Source organism: Oncorhynchus nerka, linkage group LG14 (genome assembly GCF_034236695.1).
Source record: "Oncorhynchus nerka isolate Pitt River linkage group LG14, Oner_Uvic_2.0, whole genome shotgun sequence".
NCBI lineage: Eukaryota > Metazoa > Chordata > Actinopteri > Salmoniformes > Salmonidae > Oncorhynchus > Oncorhynchus nerka.
The window spans coordinates 19,079,809-19,098,183 of NC_088409.1; the positions used below are offsets into that span (position 1 = coordinate 19,079,809).

The following is an 18,375-nucleotide window of genomic DNA, read 5'->3' on the forward strand; positions in this document are numbered from 1 at the left end:
ACTAACATCCCAGAATCATAAGGTACTAACATCCCAGCATCATAAGGTACTAACATCCCAGCATCATAAGGTGCTAACATCCCAGCATCATAAGGTACTAACATCCCAGAATCATAAGGTACTAACATCCCAGAATCATAAGGTACTAACATCCCAGAATCATAAGGTGCTAACATCCCAGAATCATAAGGTGCTAACATCCCAGCATCATAAGGTGCTAACATCCCAGCATCATAAGGTACTAACATCCCAGAATCATAAGGTACTAACATCCCAGAATCATAAGGTACTAACATCCCAGCATCATAAGGTACTAACATCCCAGCATCATAAGGTACTAACATCCCAGCATCATAAGGTGCTAACATCCCAGCATCATAAGGTACTAACATCCCAGAATCATAAGGTACTAACATCCCAGAATCATAAGGTACTAACATCCCAGCATCATAAGGTACTAACATCCCAGCATCATAAGGTGCTAACATCCCAGCATCATAAGGTACTAACATCCCAGAATCATAAGGTACTAACATCCCAGCATCATAAGGTGCTAACATCCCAGCATCATAAGGTACTAACATCCCAGCATCATAAGGTGCTAACATCCCAGCATCATAAGGTACTAACATCCCAGAATCATAAGGTACTAACATCCCAGCATCATAAGGTACTAACATCCCAGCATCATAAGGTACTAACATCCCAGAATCATAAGGTGCTAACATCCCAGAATCATAAGGTGCTAACATCCCAGCATCATAAGGTGCTAACATCCCAGAATCATAAGGTACTAACATCCCAGCATCATAAGGTACTAACATCCCAGAATCATAAGGTACTAACATCCCAGCATCATAAGGTACTAACATCCCAGAATCATAAGGTACTAACATCCCAGCATCATAAGGTACTAACATCCCAGCATCATAAGGCATCATCCATTGACAAACTTCATTAGTGAAATGTACTTTAACAGGGGAATGGTCTATTATGCAACTGTACAGCATGGTGATTAATGGTGGGTAGTATGATAAGCATGATCTGCAATAGTCTGGAGTGTCTGTGAAATACTGTTACAGCATCCAGCTGGCAGGAGGCTCCACTACCAGTGAACACCATTTATCTACAACCAACACACCCATTTTGGGAACAAAGACTGTCACAGAATGTTTGAGAAAGTTATCCAAATGTTCTCAGAACATGATTTTGGCAAACGGACAAGAATTTCTTACAATTAATTTCAAGCACACATGCACACATACCATTCTACTGTTTATTTTTGATCCGGTTTATCCACGGCAAAGATATATATTTTCCATAATAATTTGAACCTAATTAATTTGTTCAATACACTCTTCAAACATTTTGAACATACAAGTTGCGCATGCTGTCTATAGCCTAACTATAATCAACAAGGCAGCTGTATTATCTTTGTAGCCCTAAATGTTTAACATTTCAGAGTAGACTATTCACTTGCTGAACTTAAATGAACAACTGCGACGACAGGTAGGCCTATCCAATGGACACCATCATTAGAGGGATTTGTGATCAATTCACTTCAGCCTATTTATTTTATTAGCCTACACGATTATTTTATATTTTAAAAAATGTACTTAACAACTTTGCACTTAGAATAACATCCTCAAAACCACCCATTGAATTCAAAAGTTTGTCTATAAAAACCTACATTATATTTCCAAGTATGTCCCTCAAAAGGATAATTAGGCATATACACTGAGACATTGTCAGCAAATTCGTTAAATCACAACATTTTTGTATTATTTAAATGTAGACTAGGTTTGCATGCACAACAAACAAAAAAAGCGTGAGGAAAATGTATAAACTTACAATGTGGCTGATGCACTATCTGGTGCGCGCAGGCAGGAATCCCATTCCCTTATTGAACCCAAAACCCAATCTTGTTCTGCAGAAATTGGGACGGCCGGCCACTCCTCACACCCCGCCCCCACTCCTCACACCCCGCCCCGAATCTCGAATGGTTAGGCAAAGAGTAGCCTACAGTATTCATCCCGCTACTATTCGGTATAGTCTACACGACCTGTGCGTCATACACACCCCTACACCCCCCTGAATTAGTTCTACCGGGAAAATTTATGTTCGGAGCCACGGGACGGAATTCTAAGGAAATTCTGAAGCAGATAGAAATAGTAAAGTGATGTAACAGGAGTGGTTATTTGTACCAGGAGACTAACACCATTAAATATTGGTGTTATAATATTAGCCTTTACAATATAGGCCTAGTGTTGTTGGTCTTTATCGGTTATGCAAGGCTCTCTCAATTTGGATGAATTGGTGCCTCTGGGGAAATTCAAACGGCTGATTGAGGACCGTTTGTTTTCTACGATTGTGTTTTGCAAGAGGAGCGTGAATGTGCCTCTAGTGCTATATGCTCTTCAACGTTTAATGAGATTTACAAACCTCACAACTGTCACGACTCCGACCGAAGGTGGCTCCCCTTCCCTTTCGGGTGGCGCTCGGCGGTCTTCGTCGCCGGCCTGCTAGCTGCCACTGATTCTTTTCGCCCTCTCCTTATGTGTTTATTGATTACACCTGTTTTGAGTTTGTTGTAATTAGTTGGCCTTTATTAGTCAGCCGGCCCGCCCGTTTCTTTGTGCGGGATTGATTATTGTAACCCTGGTGTTTAATACAGACGAACGTGTTGGTGTATGTTCGTATATAGTGCTGGACTGTTTTCGTTCCCCGTGTCTGGGGCATTTTGTTTTGAGCACCCAGTGTTTAGTGGGGTGGCCGTGTGTGCATTAAAAGAGCACTATATTGAACTTTCCTGCGCCTGACTTCACACTCGACACCCAGTACCTTACAACAACCTTGCCAAACCTCACAACCTTGTCTTGCTTTTCTGTAACTTTCAGTGACAATTACTAACACCTTTGATGATTTTGCTGTTACCTATCCAGACCTAGCAGGACAGGTGAAATATAACCACCTCTCTGCTCTAGGACACCCCACTCCAAAACACACCTTCAGTGAACTCCATCCCATTTCTGACACCAGTGCAGAAGAAGTTGGGACTCCCGAGTGGTGCAGTAGTCTAAGGCATTGCATCTCAGTGCTTGAGGCATCACTACAGACACCCTGTTTCAAATCCAGGCTGTATCACAACTGGCTGTGATTGAGAGTCCCATAGGGCAGCGCACAATTGGCTAAGCATCATCCGGGTTTGGCCGGTGTAGGCCGTCATTGTAAATAAGAATTTGTTTCTTAACTGACTTGCCTAGTTAAATAAAAAAAGTTGTGATGCCAAGAGGTCTGACTCTGAAACCTTTTTCACTCAGCAGACATTTATCCTTGGGCAACACTTGTCAAGGTTTAAACTCAGTCCAGTTACCATGCCAACCCCACACTGGCATATAGTAGCTTAGGCCAGTGGTTCCCAGCTCTGGTCCTCCAGTATTTCCAACAGTACACAGTTTTATTGTAGCCCCGGACAAGCACACTTCAACTTGTCAACTAATCATCAGGCCCTCAATGAGTTGAATCAGGTATGTTTGTCTGGGCTACAACACGTGCTGTGGGGGTACTCGAGGACTGGAGTTGGGAACTGCTGGGCGAGGCTACCCCTAGTTATATTTATGGCCTCATTTAGCATGCTATAAAACTCACCACAGAACTGCAGCATACACAACCCTTTTTACATAACTATTCTTTATATTCAATTTTAGGCATGAATTGCCTCCCACGCCACTCTGCCTCTTGAACAATGAAATACATTCGTTTCCAGATCATTGGTTTTTGGTCTACACTCCCTGAATGTAATAGCTGAGTGAGTTAGGAATTGAGCTCAACCCTGCATCTTTTTAATAAACATGACAAGACTGATTTCCCAACATAAAAAATGTACTGCCAGTGTACTTGTATTTGGCAACTCATGTTGAGATGTCATAGATGTGACGGGCTAATGGTCTGATGAATACTTTGCGGTGGGCTTTCTTAGTTTGTTCAGACATGTGCGAGCATAGCCGCGGGATGTAGGAGTACTGAGGAGTTGGGAACTGCTGGGCTAGGCTACCCCAGCTATGTAACGGATCTCGTCCTCCTCTTCTGAGGAGTTGGGAACTGCTGGGCTAGGCTACCCCAGCTATGTAACGGATCTCGTCCTCCTCTGAGGAGTTGGGAACTGCTGGGCTAGGCTACCCCAGCTATGTAACGGATCTCATCCTCCTCTTCTGAGGAGTTGGGAACTGCTGGGCTAGGCTACCCCAGCTATGTAACGGATCTCGTCCTCCTCTTCTGAGGAGTTGGGAACTGCTGGGCTAGGCTACCCCAGCTATGTAACGGATCTCGTCCTCCTCTTCTGAGGAGTTGGGAACTGCTGGGCTAGGCTACCCCAGCTATGTAACGGATCTCATCCTCCTCTTCTGAGGAGTTGGGAACTGCTGGGCTAGGCTACCCCAGTTATGTAACGGATCTCGTCCTCCTCTTCTGAGGAGTTGGGAACTGCTGGGCTAGGCTACCCCAGCTATGTAACGGATCTCATCCTCCTCTTCTGAGGAGTTCGGAACTGCTGGGCTAGGCTACCCCAGCTATGTAACGGATCTCATCCTCCTCTTCTGAGGAGTAGCGAGAAGGATCGGAGGAACAATGCGCAGTGTGGTAAGTGTCCATAATGTTTAATCAAACACAACAGAACAAAACAATAAGCTCATCCTGACACGACCCTCCAGCATGACAATGCCACAAGCCATACTGCTCATTCTGTGCGTGATTTCCTGCAAGACAGGAATGACAGGAACGTCCAAGTGTGCATGTTGAAAATGTGACATCATGCTTTATATCTGTCAGGAATCCTCCCTCTCTGTGAAAATAATGTTCACCATTTGAGTTATCAGAATCTATAATCTAGAGTAAAACATGGCCCAGAGGCATCTAGTCTGATTGAAGACAGACTTCCCTTCTCTTCATCCGTCCCACTCCCCTCCCTTCCCATTTCTGGTTCATGTCATAAATCATAGGGCCTGGCCCTGGGGAAGGGCCTCCTGTAGCTTTACGGGACCATGCTGCGTTCACTCAGCTCCCATTTATTAATTGAACACTCTGGCTCTATCCAGAGACAGCCCCTCACATCATCCTCAGAGATAACCCTCACAGCATCCTCAGAGACAGCATTTACAGCATCCTCAGAGACAGCCAGCCACTCACAGCATCCTCAGAGACAGCCAGCCTCTCACAGCATCCTCAGAGACAGCCAGCCTCTCACAGCATCCTCAGAGACAGCCAGCCTCTCACAGCATCCTCAGAGACAGCCAACCACTCACAGCATCCTCAGAGACAGACAGACCCTCACAGCATCCTCGGAGACAGCCCTTACAGCATCCTCAGAGACAGACAGACCCTCACAGCATCCTCAGAGACAGCCCTTACAGCATCCTCAGAGACAGTCCTTACAGCATCCTCAGAGACAGCCCTTACAGCATCCTCAGAGACAGACAGACCCTCACAGCATCCTCGGAGACAGCCCTTACAGCATCCTCAGAGACAGACAGACCCTCACAGCATCCTCAGAGACAGCCCCTTACAGCAGCCTCAGAGGCAGTACAGTACGTTCTGATGGCATGACGTGTGTACAGAAGTTTAAGGGCATCTAAATACACCTCTCTTGAAGTAACCCTCATTTTGACAGCGACACACTGTAGCCATGCTCTTCTTATCGAAACATTCCTCAACTTCAACCCTCTAAAGATGTTTTCATCTTTGCTTGCCATACAATTCTTTAACCACTAGAAGTCGTGCTTATGCATGGACACTTTCCCATCATTTATCAGGTGCGTACACACAAAAAACACTCAACCTTGCATGCGCCTGTTTTCCCCGAAGATTGGTATTTATCCATTTGGAACTTGATGGTAAAGTGATTTTCTTACATTTTTTGAACAATTTCTTTTTCCGACACATTGCCTCAAACGGCACCATTTTGTTTCTCTCCGTCGCCGCCCACGCGCTTTCAACATTTAGATAATAACGACCTTTCCATTGTGTTACTGCTGGAAGATTGGTTGATTTACAGTTTTTAAGTATATGTTTTTTTTTCAAGATTATTGACAAGTAAAATTTTGTCCAATCTATGTTGTATCTCCACGCTCATGTGCCATGTCTTGAAATATTAAGACAGGAGGATTAAAAGTACATTTACATTGTAATACTTCTGACAGACAACTTCCTAACTCCGCCCATAACTTTGGGATTTTATAGCATTCCCAGAATGCATGGATTACTGAGTAATTGTTAGTTTTACATTTAAGACATTACTCTGCCTTGTGCTGTAGAATTTGTGAATGTTGTCTCATTTACATTACATTTAAGTCATTTAGCAGACGCTCTTATCCAGAGCGACTTACAAATTGGTGCATTCACCTTATGACATCCAGTGGAACAGCCACTTTACAATAGTGCATCTAAATCTTTTAAGGGGGGTGAGAAGGATTACTTTATCCTATCCTAGGTATTCCTTAAAGAGGTGGGGTTTCAGGTGTCTCCGGAAGGTGGTGATTGACTCCGCTGTCCTGGCGTCGTGAGGGAGTTTGTTCCACCATTGGGGGGCCAGAGCAGCGAACAGTTTTGACTGGGCTGAGCGGGAACTGTACTTCCTCAGTGGTAGGGAGGCGAGCAGGCCAGAGGAGGATGAACGCAGTGCCCTTGTTTGGGTGTAGGGCCTGATCAGAGCCTGGAGGTACTGAGGTGCCGTTCCCCTCACAGCTCCGTAGGCAAGCACCATGGTCTTGTAGCGGATGCGAGCTTCAACTGGAAGCCAGTGGAGAGAGCGGAGGAGCGGGGTGACGTGAGAGAATTTGGGAAGGTTGAACACCAGACGGGCTGCAGCGTTCTGGATGAGTTGTAGGGGTTTAATGGCACAGGCAGGGAGCCCAGCCAACAGCGAGTTGCAGTAATCCAGACGGGAGATGACAAGTGCCTGGATTAGGACCTGCGCCGCTTCCTGTGTGAGGCAGGGTCGTACTCTGCGGATGTTGTAGAGCATGAACCTACAGGAACGGGCCACCGCCTTGATGTTAGTTGAGAACGACAGGGTGTTGTCCAGGATCACGCCAAGGTTCTTAGCGCTCTGGGAGGAGGACACACTGGAGTTGTCAACCGTGATGGCGAGATCATGGAACGGGCAGTCCTTCCCCGGGAGGAAGAGCAGCTCCGTCTTGCCGAGGTTCAGCTTGAGGTGGTGATCCGTCATCCACACTGATATGTCTGCCAGACATGCAGAGATGCGATTCGCCACCTGGTCATCAGAAGGGGGAAAGGAGAAGATTAATTGTGTGTCGTCTGCATAGCAATGATAGGAGAGACCATGTGAGGTTATGACAGAGCCAAGTGACTTGGTGTATAGCGAGAATAGGAGAGGGCCTAGAACAGAGCCCTGGGGACACCAGTGGTGAGAGCACGTGGTGAGGAGACAGATTCTCGCCACGCCACCTGGTAGGAGCGACCTGTCAGGTAGGACGCAATCCAAGCGTGGGCCGCGCCGGAGATGCCCAACTCGGAGAGGGTGGAGAGGAGGATCTGATGGTTCACAGTATCGAAGGCAGCCGATAGGTCTAGAAGGATGAGAGCAGAGGAGAGAGAGTTAGCTTTAGCAGTGCGGAGCGCCTCCGTGATACAGAGAAGAGCAGTCTCAGTTGAATGACTAGTCTTGAAACCTGACTGATTTGGATCAAGAAGGTCATTCTGAGAGAGATAGCGGGAGAGCTGGCCAAGGACGGCACGTTCAAGAGTTTTGGAGAGAAAAGAAAGAAGGGATACTGGTCTGTAGTTGTTGACATCGGAGGGATCGAGTGTAGGTTTTTTCAGAAGGGGTGCAACTCTCGCTCTCTTGAAGACGGAAGGGACGTAGCCAGCGGTCAGGGATGAGTTGATGAGCGAGGTGAGGTAAGGGAGAAGGTCTCCGGAAATGGTCTGGAGAAGAGAGGAGGGGATAGGGTCAAGCGGGCAGGTTGTTGGGCGGCCGGCCGTCACAAGACGCGAGATTTCATCTGGAGAGAGAGGGGAGAAAGAGGTCAGATCACAGGGTAGGGCAGTGTGAGCAGAACCAGCGGTGTCGTTTGACTTAGCAAACGAGGATCGGATGTCGTCGACCTTCTTTTCAAAATGGTTGACGAAGTCATCTGCAGAGAGGGAGGAGGGGGAGGGGGAGGAGGATTCAGGAGGGAGGAGAAGGTGGCAAAGAGCTTCCTAGGGTTAGAGGCAGATGCTTGGAATTTAGAGTGGTAGAAAGTGGCTTTAGCAGCAGAGACAGAAGAGGAAAATGTAGAGAGGAGGGAGTGAAAGGATGCCAGGTCCGCAGGGAGGCGAGTTTTCCTCCATTTCCGCTCGGCTGCCCGGAGCCCTGTTCTGTGAGCTCGTAATGAGTCGTCGAGCCACGGAGCGGGAGGGGAGGACCGAGCCGGCCTGGAGGATAGGGGACATAGAGAGTCAAAGGATGCAGAAAGGGAGGAGAGGAGGGTTGAGGAGGCAGAATCAGGAGATAGGTTGGAGAAGGTTTGAGCAGAGGGAAGAGATGATAGGATGGAAGAGGAGAGAGTAGCGGGGGAGAGAGCGAAGGTTGGGACGGCGCGATACCATCCGAGTAGGGGCAGTGTGGGAAGTGTTGGATGAGAGCGAGAGGGAAAAGGATACAAGGTAGTGGTCGGAGACTTGGAGGGGAGTTGCAATGAGGTTAGTGGAAGAACAGCATCTAGTAAAGATGAGGTTGAGCGTATTGCCTGCCTTGTGAGTAGGGGAAGGTGAGAGAGAGGGTGAGGTCAAAAGAGGAGAGGAGTGGAAAGAAGGAGGCAGAGAGGAATGAGTCAAAGGTAGACGTGGGGAGGTTAAAGTCGCCCAGAACTGTGAGAGGTGAGCCATCCTCAGGAAAGGAGCTTATCAAGGCATCAAGCTCATTGATGAACTCTCCGAGGAACCTGGAGGGCGATAAATGATAAGGATGTTAAGCTTGAAAGGGCTGGTAACTGTGACAGCATGGAATTCAAAGGAGGCGATAGACAGATGGGTAAGGGGAGAAAGAGAGAATGACCACTTGGGAGAGATGAGGATCCCGGTGCCACCACCCCGCTGACCAGAAGCTCTCGGGGTGTGCGAGAACACATGGGCGGACGAAGAGAGAGCAGTAGGAGTAGCAGTGTTATCTGTGGTGATCCATGTTTCCGTCAGTGCCAAGAAGTCGAGGGACTGGAGGGAGGCATAGGCTGAGATGAACTCTGCCTTGTTGGCCGCAGATCGGCAGTTCCAGAGGCTACCGGAGACCTGGAACTCCACGTGGGTCGTGCGCGCTGGGACCACCAGATTAGGGTGGCCGCGGCCACGCGGTGTGGAGCGTTTGTATGGTCTGTGCAGAGAGGAGAGAACAGGGATAGACAGACACATAGTTGACAGGCTACACAAGAGGCTACGCTAATGCAAAGGAGATTGGAATGACAAGTGGACTACACGTCTCAAATGTTCAGAAAGTTAAGCTTACGTAGCAAGAATCTTATTGACTAAAATGATTAAAATGATACAGTACTGCTGAAGTAGGCTAGCTGGCAGTGGCTGCGTTGTTGACTTTGTAGGCTAGCTGGCAGTGGCTGCGTTGTTGACACTACACTAATCAAGTCGTTCCGTTGAGTTCCGTTGAGTGTGATAGTTTCTACAGTGCTGCTATACGGGGGCTAGCTGGCTAGCTAGCAGTGTTGATTACGTTACGTTGCGTTAAAAGAACGACAATAGCTGGCTAGCTAACCTAGAAAATCGCTCTAGACTACACAATTATCTTTGATACAAAGACGGCTATGTAGCTATGTAGCTAGCTACGATCAAACAAATCAAACCGTTGTACTGTAATGAAATGAAATGAAAATGTGATACTACCTGTGGAGCGAGTGCGGAAGTTCTATTCGGTAGACGTTGGCTAGCTGTTGGCTAGCTAGCAGTGTCTCCTACGTTAAGGACGACAAATAGCTGGCTAGCTAACCTCGGTAAATTAAGATAATCACTCTAAAACTACACACTCTAAACTACACAATTATCTTGGATACGAAGACAGCAAAGACAACTATGTAGCTAGCTAACTAACACTACACTAATCAAGTCGTTCAGTTGAGTGTGATAGTTTCTACAGTGCTGCTACTCGGTAGACGGTGGACGTTTGCTAGCTGGCTAGCTGGCTAGCTGCTGGGCAGATAGCAGTGTGGACTACGTTAGGACGACGAAATACGATAATTACGCAATTATCTTTGATACAAAGACGGCTATGTAGCTAGCTAAGAAGAAATTGCTAAGATTAGACAAATCAAAGCGTTGTACTATAATGAAATGTAATGAAATGTTCGGTAGACGGTGGACGTTTGCTAGCTGGCTAGCTGCTGGGCAGATAGCAGTGTAGACTACGTTAGGACGACGAAATACGATAATTACGCAATTATCTTTGATACAAAGACGGCTATGTAGCTAGCTAAGAAGAAATTGCTAAGATTAGACAAATCAAACCGTTGTACTATAATGAAATGTAATGAAATGTAATGAAAAAGTTATACTACCTGCGGACCGAAGTGGGGATGCGACCGCTCGCTCCAACCCGGAAGGTCTCGTGTGTATTAAATTCTATACATTAGTTTATACTGGATTAACTGTACATTTTAGTTAACTGTAATTTTGTTAGTGCTGTTCCAACATTACCTCCATCTTGTGCCAATTTCAGTTATTTTTAAATCTTGGTAGATTATATATTTGTCAGTTGGAAAGTGTGCATATTTCCACAATCAGCTCAGACCATGGTTATGCACAAATTGTCGTCTACTATCTCACATAGTATGTCGTATAATATTTATTTTACTTTTATCACAGTATATAGGCCTAAATCATAGCCTGATCATATCATATTACCTTCCCTATATATATCACTCCCTTTGGTTCCTTCCCTCTATATGTCAGTCCCTTTGGTTCCTTCCCTCTATATGTCAGTCCCTTTGGTTCCTTCCCTATATATGTCAGTCCCTTTGGTTCCTTCCCTATATATGTCAGTCCCTTTGGGTCCTTCCCTATATATGTCAGTCCCTTTGGTTCCTTCCCTATATATGTCAGTCCCTTTGGGTCCTTCCCTATATATGTCAGTCCCTTTGGGTCCTTCCCTATATATGTCACTCCCTTTGGGTCCTTCCCTCTATATGTCAGTCTTTTTGGTTCCTTCCCCAGGTGTCATTGTTTCTATTTCAGTTTCATGTCTGTGTGCTGTTAGTGTTTCTGGTTTTGGATGATGTTTATTTGATTAAAACACTCACTCCCTGAACTTGCTTCCCGACTCTCAGCGCATATCGTTACAGCAGGACATGTCTCTTATTGTCTTACATGACTGGTTTATTACCGCTACACAACAAATGTTAAGCTACCATTGATCTGTCTCTTATTCAATAAGCATCCTCGAAAGTAAATAGACCAGTAGCCTATTTAAAATATATAGTATAGTAGCCTATTATAGTAGCCTATTGCTGTGAGATAGGAGAGTGACTTCATAGCCTATTTCATCTCAGAGCCTATACCAAGTTAGGAGATACAATCATCTATTGGTCAACTAAATGTTGAACAAGAAAACCAGTGTGCAATTGACTTTGAGTGATTGTGGAAATCTTTGCCCCTGTCTACCATGTTGTTGTCCAGCCCACCAAGCTGAACGTTTCCATCCATACTTAGGAGCATGATGGTCTGTCAGTGGTGGCAGCCAGGCTGCATGCGGGATGCATGTATCTGCATGTTTAGCCTTCGCAGTTCCTGACTTCCATTATGTTAGCCTGAGGGCAAAACAGGCCCAGCTGAGACAAAGACCAGTCCAGATCAGATTTGAATTGCATGCTGCAGGCACTTATCTGCATGTGAACTTATTATTAATGGAGGCTGCTAACAATGGCCGGAACGGAGCCAATGGAATGGCATCAAACACCTGGAAACCATGGAAACCATGTGTTTGATACCATTCCACTGATTCCACTCCAGTCATTTCCACGAGCCCGAGCTCCCCAATTAAGGTGCCACCGAACTTCTGTGTTAGAGCAAGAGATTTCTGTTTTTCTCATGTCTGAGGAAATGAGAAATCTATTGTACATTAAAAAACAATTTACCAGGACACTTTGACACAGCTTTTAGCTTCAGTGTTGCATAAGAGTGAGATAGAAAAGGTATCTGGGCGCTTGACTCGTCAATGTTTCCATCAAGGCCAAGTTTATTGCAATGAAAGGACTCCTACAGGTCTGATCTGGGGAGAGCCAAATGCTATTTGAGATCCATTACATTGTTTAGATTGGACTTTGCAGACACTTGAATCTAACAACTTTAGCCAAGAACTGTGTTCTCATTCTTCGCACAGTCTTGTTCAGTTGACTGAGTCAGACCTCCATGTCATTCTGAGGTGAAGACTGTGAAACTGTTATAATGTGAGGAAGTGCATCCTGTAGAAACTTCTCTAAGAGGACATTGAACCTTCAGAGGGCCTTGAATCTTCACTACTGGCAAAAAATGTAGGCCACACACAGCGATACTTCATCCAAAGATTGCACTGTGTGCTATGTATTTGTGTAGCCTACTTTATTAAATCCCCTGTAATTTACTCTATCGGCCTCAGTAGAAGCTGCTGTAAGGTAGCAGTAAGGATTGTGTGGGGTGTAAACTGTATGAGATGGGAGGATACTTTGCAGGTGAGCCCCACCCTCTCCTGTTGCACAGACTGCTAGCAGAGAGAGCAGCAAACACACCTGGACAACCCAAATCTGTGGGATATTCACATTTGAACACATGTGCAAAAAAGAGAAAGGTAAGAAATACCACTTTATTAAACACATAGGTATTCTAAAGTGCTGAGAACCTACCACTGGTCACTTTAGAAGAGTTTGGAACAAATCCATTTGTCAGTTTAGAACCATGCCACTTGTCTTTAGAATGGTAAGGAAACCTCTCCGTTGTCAAGTGTGGATTCAATGGGATCTGAAGTTAAGTCATAAGCATTATACACCAAAGCATTTGGAAATACCAGTATTGGAAAATAATTTGTCAATACATGTTTTTTTTAAACACTGTACTTTATTTTTGAAAAGCATTTACTCTTGTTGACTTGTTGAAGGTAGGTAGTAGATACTGATGTTGACTGAGGAAAATTCTGATGCATTTATATTTGGATGATGATTACAAAGACCTACAACAGGATGTATGGAGGCTGGGTGTGAAGAGGGGTTTCAGGCTTTGACCACCCAAGCTGGATGTGTTTAAACATTCTCTTTTTAGTGAATAATTTTCTTTGGACTAGGTTCTCCTGAAGTCCCTTCTCCCCTGCGTCTCCAGGGGGCCTCTACCATGATGAAGCTGACCGGTGCTATTCTACTTCTCTCGTTGGTGACACTAGTCCACGGTGCCTGCTCTCTCAATGGGAGGAACAGAGGAGACCTCTATGGTAGGCTATCAAGCCAAGCTGTAGCTGAGTAGCCTTGCTCTCCTGCCCACTCTTTTTTTACTTAGCAAGATGTTATGCCAATGCTTAATATCTGTTGAACATTTGCCAAAGCAAAGCATAAAACACAAGAATCCTTAATGTTGCCAAGTGAAAGGGTAGTACATATTAATTTAGATGCACTTTAAAGGGCAACTCCATCACATTTCAACCTCATTTTCATCATCTCCAGCACCGTACCATAGTCAACACATAGTCAACACGTTTTTGTATAATATATATATATTTTTTAAACATCCTACACGATGACATCATCAAAAGTTTCAACATTTTAAAAACAGTGATTTTAGAACACTATGAGATTGGCGGAGGGGATCAAGAAAAATAGCCTCCCTCTGGCTAGAAACTCGTTGAAGGTTTTGAAAATCACCGTTTAAAAAAATAAATGTATCCTTCCTGTGATGTCAGAGAAGCACTTCTTTGGATTTCTTTCCTCTTATCTTGTTAACCACAGATCATATAAATGCGCAATTTTCACATACAGTGCATTCGGATTCAGACCCCTTTTTTTCTCAATTTTGTTACAGCCTTATACTAAAATGTATTAAATTATTTTTTAACTCACCAATCTACACACAATACCTCATAATGACAAAGCAAAAACAGGTTTTTAGAAATGTTTGCAAATGAAAAAATACTGAAATATCACACTTACATAAGTATTCAGACCCTTTACTCAGTACTTTGTTGAAGCACCTTTCGCAGCAATTACAGCCTCAAGTCTTCTTGGGTACGACTCTACAAACTTGGCGCACCTGTATTTGGGGAGTTTCTCTCATTGTTCTCTGCAGATAATCTCAAACTCTGTCAGGTTGGATGGGGAGCGTCGCTGCACAGCTATTTTCAGGACTCACCAGTGATGTTCGATCGGGTTCAAGTCCGGGCTCTGGCTGGGCCACTCAAGGACATACAGAGACTTGTCCCGAAGCCACTCTTGCATTGTCTTGGCTGTGTGCTTAGGGTCATTGTCCTGTTGGAAGGTGAACCTTCGCCCCAGTCTGTGGCCCTGAGTGCTCTGGAGCAGGTTTTCACCAACGAGCTCTCTGTACTTTGCTCCGTTCATATTTTCCTCGATCCTGACGAGTCTCACAGTCCCTGAAACTGAAAAATATCCCCACAGTATGATGCTACCACCACCATGCTTCACCGTAGGGATGGTGCCAGGTTTCCTCCAGACGTGACGCTTGATATTCAGGCCAAAGAGTTCAATCTTGGATTCATTAGACCAGAGAATCTTATTTCTCATGGTCTGAGAGTCTTTAGGTTCCTTTTGGCAAACTCCAAGTGGGCTGTCTGGCCACTCTACCATAAAGGCCTAATTGGTGGAGTGCTACAGAGTTGGTTGTCCTTCTGGAAGGTTCTCCCATCTCCACAGAGGAAATCTGGAGCTCTTTCAGATTGACCATCGGGTTCATTGTCACCTCCCCGACCAAGGCCTTTCTCCCCATTTTTGCAAGTCTCATAGTAAAGGGTCTGAATACGTATGTAAATAAGGTATTTCAGTTTTTTATCTTTTATACATTTGCAAAAATGTAGATTGTTGCGGGAAAAAAATAATTGACTACATTTTAGAATAGGGCTGTAACGTAACAAAATCAAGGGGTCTGAATACTTTCTGAATAGACCGTTCTTCCATGCTGGAGATTATATATGATTTTGGAAAGTGGCCAAATTGATTAACCAAACCCAAATGTGCTCAACCCCTGTAATAGAAAACAGAGGGAGGTCAGTAAATCTTGTTGTCAGTCAATATCCTCTGAGCAGTCGTTAGGAGGTTGCATGTAATCTCTCTACTACATGTTGATATATGGAGTACCTGTGAAAAAAGACCTTTGACCTAAGATCTTTGGATTGAACCAGCCATTTCTCTATGTGTCTGTATAGGGCTAAAGCTTTGTTCACACTGCAGGCCTTAATGCTCAAATTCCTTTTCAAATCCATTCTGGAAAACTGACTCTCCAAACGCTGTGACAAAATTGGATTTGTGTTCAGAAAGCATTCTAGTTGTTATAGCAATGACCAGTGGTGTAAAGTAATTATGTAAAAAATACTTTAAATTCCTACTTAAGTCGTTTTTTTTCTTCAGTATCTATATATTTTTTTGTTGACTACTTTTCCTTTTACTCTACTACATTCCTAAAGAAAATATGTAAATTCTACTCCCATAAATTATCCCTGACACCCAAAAGTATTACATTTCAAATGCTCAGCCAGGACAGCAATATCCAATTTACGCACATACTGTATCAATTCACCTATGCGTTGTCATCCCTACAGCCTCTGATCTGGTGGACTCACTTAACACAAATGCTGCCTTTGTCATTTATGTCTGAGTGTTGCAGTGTGCCTCTGACTAGCCGTACATTTAAAAAAATACAGTTGTGCCGTCTGGTTTGCTTAATATATGGAATTTGATGTATAGCATTTACTTTGTAATTTTATGACAATGAGTATGTTTTCCACCACTCTACTTAAGTACATTTAAAACCAGATACTTTTAGACTTTTACTCAAGTAATATTTTACTGGGGGACTTTCACTTTTATTTGAATAATTTTCTATCAAATATTTTGTAAGGAGATGTCATCCCATTTGAAAATGATCCTTGGCTGAGTTGGCTATAAAGAAGCAGTTCTTCAGAAATTCTTGGGAATTGAGCTCACCAGTGGGAATTCCACATAATGTCTGTTCATGGATTTTTTTCATAGTTCCTTTCTTTTTGTAAATGACTAAAACAGAGTACATTTTCATCATATGTGTTGAAAACTGTCCTGAAGTTGAATTTAACCAGTCAGTTTAATGAAAAATAAGCCTGTTTCAGTATCCAGAAGAAAAAGAAGAAAAAAAACTATATTGAACACAGTATCACCATTTAAAAAAATATTTTGTACATTTATTTTATGCCATGTCAAATGTAACATTATCCTCCCCTTCCTGTTTCCCCAGACTGCCCAGCGGATGTGTACATTGTTCTGGACACCTCAGAGAGTGTGGCACTGAGGGCCAAGCCCTACGGCTCCTTTGTTGATCAGATCAAGCAGTTTGCCCTGGACTTTGTGGACCAGCTCAATACTAGGTGTGTATCACCTCCATACTGACAGTTTCAGCTACATGACTGGTATTCATTAAGAAATGATGTGGTTAACAATGGATGCTTCCAGGTCCCTTACTTCAATTCATGACATTTGGCAACTAAACGGTAATTAATGCTACGTAGTAATGATTATGGCGAGCTTGCCAAGAGAAATCAAGTGTCATGTTAGCGACAAGGCTTCTGGGAAACTCGCGCCTGACTGTTTATTCACCCCACAGACTAGCGCAGACCAAACCATATCAATCCTCCTACAGAGGCTTCCATCTGCATACCTCCTGTTTCCTTTCTTAAACTCCCCTCTGTGATCATTATTACAAAATACAGTCATATTGTACCAGTATTATTCACCACACACTCAGACCCACCCTGATAAGTGACATGCAGAATGACCATTGATAGCTGCTCTGGGCAGTAGTGTTCTCCTGACAATGTGTTGTTGATGATCATCTCAGGAGGTCTGCCTCACTACATGCAGTCTTATGAACACGGCTGTGTGTTGACCTCTGTGTGAACTGTGGTTCTACAGTGATGAATCGGGGCTGAGAGGTAGTGTATGAGAGCAGCTTCTCTCCTTACATGGTGCTCAGGGTTGCGTTAATATGATGCTCTTGGAAAAGCACAAGCATACTGCTGTGGGCTAAAACAGAGTCACACAGTGTTTCTTGTTAGTCTTAAACAAATCTACCTTGAAACAAAATTATACACCTCACACACATGGTTATGGGCTTAAAAAAAGAATACACCTGTACCATGTCAGATATTATCAGGTATGAAGGTAAGACCCAGGTGCAGACACATCAAATGAACAATGGTTTAATAATCCAACAGGGCAGGCAATAGACAGGTCAAGGTAGGCAGGGGTCAGTAAACCAGAGGTGGGGCAACGGTACCGGACGGCAGGCAGGCTCAGGGTCAGGGTAGGCAGGGGTCAGTAAACCAGAGGTGGGGCAACGGTACCGGACGGCAGGCAATAGACAGGTCAAGGTAGGCAGGGGTCAGTAAACCAGAGGTGGGGCAACGGTACCGGACGGCAGGCAGGCTCAGGGTCAGGGTAGGCAGGGGTCAGTAAACCAGAGGTGGGGCAACGGTACTGGACGGCAGGCAGGCTCAGGGTCAGGGTAGGCAGGGGTCAGTAAACCAGAGGTGGGGCAACGGTACCGGACGCCAGGCAGGCTCAGGGTCAGGGTAGGCAGGGGTCAGTAAACCAGAGGTGGGGCAACGGTACCGGACGGCAGGCAGGCTCAGGGTCAGGGTAGGCAGGGGTCAGTAAACCAGAGGTGGGGCAACGGTACCGGACGGCAGGCAGGCTCAGGGTCAGGGTAGGCAGGGGTCAGTAAACCAGAGGTGGGGCAACGGTACCGGACGGCAGGCAATAGACAGGTCAAGGTAGGCAGGGGTCAGTAAACCAGAGGTGGGGCAACGGTACCGGACGGCAGGCAGGCTCAGGGTCAGGGTAGGCAGGGGTCAGTAAACCAGAGGTGGGGCAACGGTACCGGACGGCAGGCAGGCTCAGGGTCAGGGTAGGCAGGGGTCAGTAAACCAGAGGTGGGGCAACGGTACCGGACGGCAGGCAATAGACAGGTCAAGGTAGGCAGGGGTCAGTAAACCAGAGGTGGGGCAACGGTACCGGACGGCAGGCAGGCTCAGGGTCAGGGTAGGCAGGGGTCAGTAAACCAGAGGTGGGGCAACGGTACCGGACGGCAGGCAGGCTCAGGGTCAGGGTAGGCAGGGGTCAATAATCCAGAGGTGGGGCAACGGTACCGGACGGC

At 45.3% G+C, this 18,375-nt stretch overlaps 2 protein-coding genes across 4 annotated transcripts in view; one reads left to right on the plus strand and one right to left on the minus strand.

The window, feature by feature from the left end:
* The window catches only part of col6a4a (collagen, type VI, alpha 4a), a 47,054-nt gene extending 45,121 nt beyond the window's left edge, over positions 1–1,933 (minus strand). For all 3 annotated transcript variants that reach the window (XR_010465729.1, XM_065027679.1, XM_065027678.1), the window contains exon 1: positions 1,852–1,933. The gene's annotated coding sequence lies outside the window, so the exon portion shown is untranslated. The remainder of the gene's footprint in view (positions 1–1,851) is intronic.
* Positions 1,934–12,669: 10,736 nt separating this feature from the next.
* LOC115126895 (collagen alpha-1(VI) chain-like) overlaps positions 12,670–18,375 on the plus strand; it is a 39,237-nt gene continuing 33,531 nt past the window's right edge. The window contains exons 1-3 of the mRNA XM_065027680.1: positions 12,670–12,823; positions 13,348–13,456; positions 16,459–16,588. Coding sequence (XP_064883752.1) covers positions 12,689–12,823; positions 13,348–13,456; positions 16,459–16,588 — 374 coding nt within the window. The 5' untranslated portion in view covers positions 12,670–12,688. The remainder of the gene's footprint in view (positions 12,824–13,347; positions 13,457–16,458; positions 16,589–18,375) is intronic.